Source organism: Nerophis ophidion, linkage group LG06, assembly GCF_033978795.1.
Source record: "Nerophis ophidion isolate RoL-2023_Sa linkage group LG06, RoL_Noph_v1.0, whole genome shotgun sequence".
NCBI classification, from domain to species: Eukaryota; Metazoa; Chordata; class Actinopteri; order Syngnathiformes; family Syngnathidae; genus Nerophis; species Nerophis ophidion.
This window is the reverse complement of record NC_084616.1, coordinates 17574228-17583363: the sequence shown is the minus strand read 5'-3', so window position 1 is coordinate 17583363 and position 9136 is coordinate 17574228. Positions and strand designations below refer to the sequence as shown.

Below are 9136 nucleotides of genomic sequence, written 5' to 3'. Positions count from 1 at the left end.
TGATCATGTGGACATGGTGGTCATGTGATCATGTGGACATGGTGGTCATGTGATCATATGGACATGGTGGTCATGTGGACATAGTGGTCATGTGATCATTAGATCATGTGGACATGATGGTCATGTGGACATGGTGTTAATGTGATCATGTGGACATGGTGGTCATGTGATCATATGGACATGGTGTTCATGTGGACATGGTGGTCATGTGATCATATGGACATGGTGATCATGTGGACATGGTGGTCATGTGATCATGTGGACATGGTGATCATGTGGACATGGTGGCCAAGTGATCATGTGGACATGGTGATCATGTGGACATGGTGGTCATGTGATCATGTGGATATGGTGATCATATGGACATGGTGGCCAAGTGATCATGTGGACATGGTGGTCATGTGATCATGTGGACATGGTGGTCATGTGATCATATGGACATGGTGTTCATGTGGACATGGTGGTCATGTGATCATATGGACATGGTGATCATGTGGACATGGTGGTCATGTGATCATATGGACATGGTGATCATGTGGACATGGTGGTCATGTGATCATGTGGACATGGTGATCATGTGGACATGGTGGCCAAGTGATCATGTGGATATGGTGATCATATGGACATGGTGGTCATGTGATCATGTGGACATGGTGGTCATGTGATCATGTGGACATGGTGGTCATGTGATCATATGGACATGGTGTTCATGTGGACATGGTGGTCATGTGATCATATGGACATGGTGATCATGTGGACATGGTGGTCATGTGATCATATGGACATGGTGATCATGTGGACATGGTGGTCATGTGATCATGTGGACATGGTGGTCATGTGGACATGGTGGTCATGGTGATCATGTGGACATGGTGATCATATGGACATGGTGGTCATGTGATCATGTGGACATGGTGGTCATGTGATCATGTGGACATGGTGGTCATGTGATCATGTGGACATGGTGGTCATGTGATCATGTGGACATGGTGGTCATGTGATCATGTGGACATGGTGGTCATGTGATCATGTGGACATGGTGGTCATGTGATCATATGGACATGGTGTTCATGTGATCATATTGACATGGTGGTCATGCGGACATGGTGGTCATGTGACCATGTGGACATGGTGATCATGTGAAAATGGTGATCATGTGGACATGTGGGCATGGTGATCATGTGAAAATGGTGATCATGTGGACATGGTGGTCATGTGATCATGTGGACATGGTGGTCATGTGATCATGTGGACATGGTAGTCATGTGATCATATGGACATGGTGGTCATGTGATCATGTGGACATGGTGGTCATGTGATCATGTGGACATGGTGGTCATGTGATCATATGGACATGGTGTTCATGTGATCATATTGACATGGTGGTCATGCGGACATGGTGGTCATGTGACCATGTGGACATGGTGATCATGTGAAAATGGTGATCATGTGGACATGTGGGCATGGTGATCATGTGAAAATGGTGATCATGTGGACATGGTGGTCATGTGATCATGTGGACATGGTGGTCATGTGATCATGTGGACATGGTAGTCATGTGATCATATGGACATGGTGGTCATGTGGACATGGTGGTCTTGTGATCCTGTGGACATGGTGGTCATGTGATCATGTGGACATGGTGGTCATGTGATCATGTGGACATGGTGGTCACGTGATGATATGGACATGGTGGTCATGTGATCATGTGGACATGGTGGTCATGTGATCATATGGACATGGTGGTCATGTGATCACGTGGACATGGTGGTCATGTGATCATGTGGACATGGTGGTCATGTGGACATGGTGGTCATGTGATCATATGGACATGGTGGTCATGTGATCATGTGGACATGGTGGTCATGTGATCATGTGGACATGGTAGTCATGTGATCATATGGACATGGTGGTCATGTGGACATGGTGGTCATGTGATCATGTGGACATGGTGGTCATGTGATCATGTGGACATGGTGGTCATGTGATGATATGGACATGGTGGTCATGTGATCATGTGGACATGGTGGTCATGTGATCATGTGGACATGGTGGTCATGTGATCATGTGGACATGGTGGTCATGTGATCATGTGGACATGGTGGTCATGTGATCATATGGACATGGTGGTCATGTGGACATAGTGGTCATGTGATCATTAGATCATGTGGACATGATGGTCATGTGGACATGGTGGTCATGTGATCATGTGGACATGGTGTTAATGTGATCATGTGGACATGGTGGTCATGTGATCATATGGACATGGTGTTCATGTGGACATGGTGGTCATGTGATCATATGGACATGGTGATCATGTGGACATGGTGGTCATGTGATCATGTGGACATGGTGGTCAAGTGATCATGTGGACATGGTGATCATATGGACATGGTGGTCATGTGATCATGTGGACATGGTGGTCATGTGATCATGTGGACATGGTGGTCATGTGATCATGTGGACATGGTGGTCATGTGATCATATGGACATGGTGTTCATGTGATCATATTGACATGGTCGTCATGCGGACATGGTGGTCATGTGACCATGTGGACATGGTGATCATGTGAAAATGGTGATCATGTGGACATGGTGGTCATGTGATCATATGGACATGGTGTTCATGTGATCAAATGGACATGGTGGTCATGCGGACATGGTGGTCATGTGACCATGTGGACATGGTGATCATGTGAAAATGGTGATCATGTGGACATGTGGGCATGGTGATCATGTGGACATGGTGGTCATGTGATCATGTGGACATGGTGGTCATGTGATCATGTGGACATGGTGGTCATGTGACCATGTGGACATGGTGATCATGTGAAAATGGTGATCATGTGGACATGTGGGCATGGTGATCATGTGGACATGGTGGTCATGTGATCATGTGGACATGGTGATCATGTGAAAATGCTGATCATGTGGACATGGTGGTCATGGTGATCATGTGGACATGGTGGTCATGTGATCATGTGGAGATGCAATCGTGTGATCATGTGGAGGGTTAAATCACCAAAAATGATCCCCTCACCTCCCAGGGGGTGATCAAGGGTGATAGGTCAAATGCAGAAAATAATTTCGCCACACGTAGTGTGTGTGTGACAATTATTGGTACTTAACTTTAACTTTAACATGGTGGTCACGTGATCATGTGGACTTGTGATCATGTGGACATGGTGGACGTGTCATGTTGTCCATGTCTATGAAGCACACGAGACCTGCAGATAGCAATCAGAAAAAGTGTGCGTAAGTTTGTGTGAGATGAACGCCAAAGCTGTGACCTCTGACCTGGTGCCCTTGACCCTTGACTGTTGAGATGTTTGCACTTAGTCCGACAGTCTGATTGTTGTGGACGTTGTCTTCGTGCACAGAGAACAGCAGCACGGATCTGAAGCAGGCCTGCAAGAAGCACGAGCTCTACGTCAGCTTCCGAGACCTCGGGTGGCAGGTACGATTCCTTCACAGCCAGGAAGAAACTCAATGTTACCTTTCAGCCTCCATGTGTTACAGTTATGAATATTTACATCATGGTACTCAAAGTAATGAATATTTACATCATGATACTCAAAGTAATGAATATTTACATCATTATACTCAGAGTTATGAATATTTACATCATGATACTCACAGTTATGAATATTTACATCATGGTACTCACAATTATATGAAAATGTACATCATGGTATTCACAGTTATGAATATTTACATCATAGTACTCACAGTCATAAATAATTACATCATGGTACTCACAGTTATTAATATTTACATCATGGTACTTATAGTTATGAATATTTACATCATAGTACTAACTTGTATGATATGAATATTTACATCATGTTACTCACAGCTGTGAATATTTACATCATGGCACTCACAATTATATGAATATTTACATCATGGTACTCACAGTTATAAATATTAACGTCATAGTACTCACAATTATATGAATATTTACTTAATGGTACTCACAGTTATAAATATATTTACATCATTGTACTTATAGTTATGAATTTTTACATCATGGCACTCACAATTATATGATCATTTCCATCATAGTACTCACAGTCATGATTATTTGCATCATGATACTCACAATTATATGAACATTTACATCATAGTACCCACAATCATGAATATTTACATCCTAGTACTCACAGTCATGATTATTTACATCATGGTACTCACAGTTTTATGAATATTCACATCATGGTACTCACAGTTATAAATATATTTACGTCATTGTACTTATAGTTATGAATATTTACATCATGGTACTCACAATTATATGAACATTTACATCATAGCAGTCATCATTATTTGCATCATGGTACTCACAATTATATGAACATTTACATCATAGTACTCACAATCATATGAATATTTACAACTTAGTACTCACAGTCATGATTATTTACATCATAGTACTCACAATCATATGAATATTTACATCTTAGTACTCACAGTCATGATTATTTACATCATGGTACTCACAGTTTTATGAATATTCACATCATGGTACTCACAGTTATGACTATTTTCATCATGGTACTCACAGTTGTGAATAATTACTTCATAATACTTACGATTATAAATATATTTACATCCTAACACTTACAATTATTCATACATTTACATTATAGTACTTACAGTTATGAATATTTACATCATGGTACTCACAATGATATGAATATTTACATCATGGTACTCACAATTATATGAATATTTACATCTTAGTACTCACTGTTATCAATAATTACATCACGGTATTCAAAGTTATGCATATTAACATCATAGTAATAACTTATATGAATATTTACATCATGGTACTCACAGTTATGAATATTTACATCATGGTACTCACAATTATATGAATATTTACATTGTGGTACTAACAGTTATGAATATTTTGTCACGGTGGGGGGGTCACAACTTGTTGCGGGGTCGTTCTCCCAGGAAGGCAGACGGACTACTCGGGTCATGGCATGTAGGTAAAAACATGATTTAATCTTCACTAAAAAAAGGTACAAACGAAAGGCGCGCACACGGCGGAGGCAAAAACAACTTGGCACATGAAACACGAACTAAACAACGCACTAAACTGTGGTTTGAATAACAAAAGAACTTACTTGACATTGCATAAAACAAGCAAGACTTACTGTGGCAATAACAGAACATGAAACGAACACAATGACGCCAGGACGACCAACAGAAAATGACAGGCTTAAATAGTGATGTGGTGATTGAAAACAGGTGCGTGAGTTCAACTGAATCAGGTGCGTGAGTCGTGAGGACAGGTGAACTGATTGGTCGTCATGGTGACAAAACAGGAAGTGAAAAAACATGAACTTAAGGAGTCCAAAGGTCAACAGAACATAGCCAAAAAAGACCTGATCAAGAAGACATGACATATTTACATCATGGTACTCACAGTTATACGAATATTCACATGATGGTACTCACAGTTATGAATATTTTCATCATGGTACTCACAGTTATTATATTAACATAATGGTGCTAACAATTATAGGAATATTTACATCATCGTAGCTACAGTTATGAATTTTTACATCATGCTACTCACATTTAAATACATATTTGCATAATGGTACTCAAAATTATGAATATGTCCATTATGGTACTAACAGTTATGAATAATTACATCATAGTACACACAGTTGTGAATATTTACATCATGGTACTCACAGTCATGAATTTTTACATCATAGTACTCACAGTTATATGAATATTTACATCATGGTGCTCTCAATTATATGAATATTTACATCTTAGCACTCACAGTTACGAATATTTACATTATGGTACTTACAGTTGTGAATTTTTACAACATATTACTCACAGTAATGTATATTTACATTATGGTACTCACAGTCATGAATATTTACATCATTGAACTCAGAGTTATGAATATATTTACATCATGGTACTCACAGTCATGAATATTTACATCATGGTACTCCCCGTTATGAATATTTACATCATAGTACTCACAGTTATGAATTTTTCCATCATAGTAGCCACACTTATGAATATTTACATCATGGTACTCACAGTTATGAATATTTACATCATAGTACTCACAGTTATGAATATTTACATCATAGTAACCACACTTATGAATATTTACATCATAGTACTCACAGTTGTAAATATATACATCATAGTAACCACACTTATGAATATTTACATCATAGTACTCACAGTTGTAAATATATACATCATAGTAACCACACTTATGAATATTTACATCATTGTACTCACAGTTGGGAATATTTACATCATAGTAACCACACTTATGAACATTTACATCATAGTACTCATAGTTGTGAATATTTACATCATAGTAACCACACTTATGAACATTTACATCATAGTAACCACACTTGTGAATATTTACATCAAGGGAATCACAGTTATGAATATTTACATCATGGTACCCACAGTTATATGAATATTTGCATCTTAGTACTCACAATTATGAATATTTACTACTTATATGAATATTCACATCATGGTACTCCTAATTATGAATATTTCCATCATGGTACTCTCAATCATTAATATTTCCATCATGGTACTCATTGTTATGAATATTTACATCATGGTACTCACAGTTGTGAATATTTACGTCATAGTAACCACACTTATGAATATTTACATCATGGTAATCACAGTCATGAATATTTACATCATGGTACTCACAGTTATGAATATTTACATCATAGTAACCACACTTATGAATGCTTGCATCATGGTACTCACAGCCATGAACATTTACATCATAGTACTCACAGTTATGAATATTTACATCATAGTAACCACACTTATGAATATTTATATCATAGTAACCACACTTATGAATATTTACATCATGGTACTCACAGTCATGAATATTTACATCATGGTATTCACACTTATGAATATTTACATATTGTGTGCCCAGGACTGGATCATCGCCCCTGAAGGTTACGCCGCGTACTACTGCGAGGGCGAGTGCGCCTTCCCGCTCAACTCCTACATGAACGCCACCAACCACGCCATCGTGCAGACTCTGGTCAGTCCAGTTTGTCTGGTGACCATCCCAACATGATGAGTCACCATGGTCACCTCCTTCTTCTTCTTCTTCTTCTTCTCCTCCTGCAGGTTCACTTCATCAACCCCGACACCGTTCCAAAACCTTGCTGCGCTCCCACGCAGCTCCACGCCATGTCCGTGCTTTACTACGACGACAGCTCCAACGTCATCCTCAAAAAGTACCGCAACATGGTGGTCAGAGCTTGTGGATGCCACTAGACCACTGACACACGCACACACACACACACACACACACACACACACACACACACACACACACACACACACACACACACACACACACACACACTCTTTTGTGCTTTCTACTGTGTACACAAGACATTTGAAGACATTTTCTATTCACGTGTACAATAGTGTGTAAATAATGTTGTCAAATGTGTATTTATTAGGCTTTTATGTCGCTAAATGTCGCAGGTAGAAGTTTTGTGTTGACATTTGGTCACTTTTTTTCTTCCCCAGCTGTAATAAAATATGTCGGTGAATTTATTTGGTTAAAAAAAAAAAAAAAACATTTGTTAAGATTTTCGCTACCCTTGGTGTTTGGATTGTGGGGCTGGACCCCAGGATGCAGAGACTGGAGATCATTGGCAGGTAAGAAGAAGCCCTTTTATTAAGGAAAAGACAGGAAGTAGTACAAAACCCCAAACAGTGAAGTTGGCACGTTGTCCATCCATCCATCCATTTTCTACCTTTTTGGGGTGATGGAGCCTATCTCAACTGCATTCGGGCGGAAGGCGGAGTACACCCTGGACAAGTCGCCACCTCATCGCAGGTTGGCACGTTGTGTGAATGGTAAATAAAAACAGAATACAATAATTTGCAAGATATTTAACGTTCCATCCATCCATCTTCTTCCGCTTATCCGAGGTTGGGTCGCGGGGGCAGCAGCCTAAGCAGGGAACCCCAGACCTCCCTCTCCCCAGCCACTTTGTCCAGCTCTTCCCAAACAGGTAAAAAAATAAATTTTTCGCTCATTTGGAATTGGATGCCTGCCACATTTTTCAAAAAAGCTGGCACAAGTGGCAAAAAAGACTGAGAAAGTTGAGGAATGGTCGTCAAACGCTTATTTGGAACATCCTACAGGTGAACAGGGTAATTGGGAACAGGTGATTGGGTATAAAAGCAGCTTACGTGAAATGCTCCGAATACCTAGCACTAATAATAGTACTGCAACACTACTCCCAGATATATTATTACAGTACTACTACTAGTAGTAGTATTAAAATATTAATACTGGTACTGTGATTCTACCCACAAATGTACAATTAGAGTACTATTAGTATTATTACAGTAAAAGTAAAAGTAGGACGGTAACATAACCCAGAGGTATTATTACAGTAGTACTGTGATTTTACTCCCAGATGTACTATTACATTTTTCTAATAGTAGTGATAGAATTGTAGTAATAATAATAATACTGTAACATTATTCCCAGATATATTATTACAATACCACTAGTAGTAATAGTATCAAATTACTAATAGTGGTACTGTAATAATACCACTAGATGTACTATTACAGTACTGCTAGCATTATTACAGTACTAATAGTAGTAGAATACCATTGCTCCCAGATATGCTATTTCAGTAGTACTACTAGTAGTAGTAGTGTTACAGTACTAATAGTAGTACTGTAATACTACCCCTTGTTCTAGTATTACAGTACAAGTATTAGTATTGCAGTACTAATAGTAGTACTGCAACAATAGTCCCAGATATTCTATTGCAGTACTGTAGTACTATAACACTGCTAGTAGTACTGAACAATTACAGTACTACTAGTAGCAGTTGTAGTAGTAGTACAGTATTAATAGCAGTACTGTAACACTACCCATGGATTAACTATTACAGTACTAGTATTAGTGATAGGATTACAGTATTAATAGTAGTACTGTAATACTACCCCAAGATGAACTATTACAGTACTAGTAGTAGTAGTATTACAGTATTAATAGTAGCACTACCCCTTAATGAACTATTACAGTAATAGTAGTAGGATTAGAGTATTAATAGTA

At 39.0% G+C, this 9136-nt stretch overlaps 1 protein-coding gene across 1 annotated transcript; it reads left to right on the top strand.

The window, feature by feature from the left end:
- The first annotated feature begins 1447 nt into the window (after positions 1-1447).
- On the top strand, positions 1448-7608 carry LOC133554007 (bone morphogenetic protein 7-like). The gene is made up of 4 exons (XM_061902329.1): positions 1448-1466; positions 3381-3457; positions 6971-7081; positions 7171-7608. Exons 1-4 carry the CDS (start codon positions 1448-1450, stop codon positions 7318-7320), a joined length of 357 nt encoding a protein of 118 aa, XP_061758313.1. The 3' UTR covers positions 7321-7608.
- Positions 7609-9136: the final 1528 nt, after the last annotated feature.

Bases quoted from the DNA above. Each gene is read 5' to 3' on its own strand.
- LOC133554007 (XM_061902329.1), top strand. The intron at 3,458-6,970 runs GTACGATTCCTT...TTGTGTGCCCAG, and splicing joins TCCGAGACCTCGGGTGGCAG to GACTGGATCATCGCCCCTGA. The intron at 7,082-7,170 runs GTCAGTCCAGTT...CTCCTCCTGCAG, and splicing joins ACGCCATCGTGCAGACTCTG to GTTCACTTCATCAACCCCGA.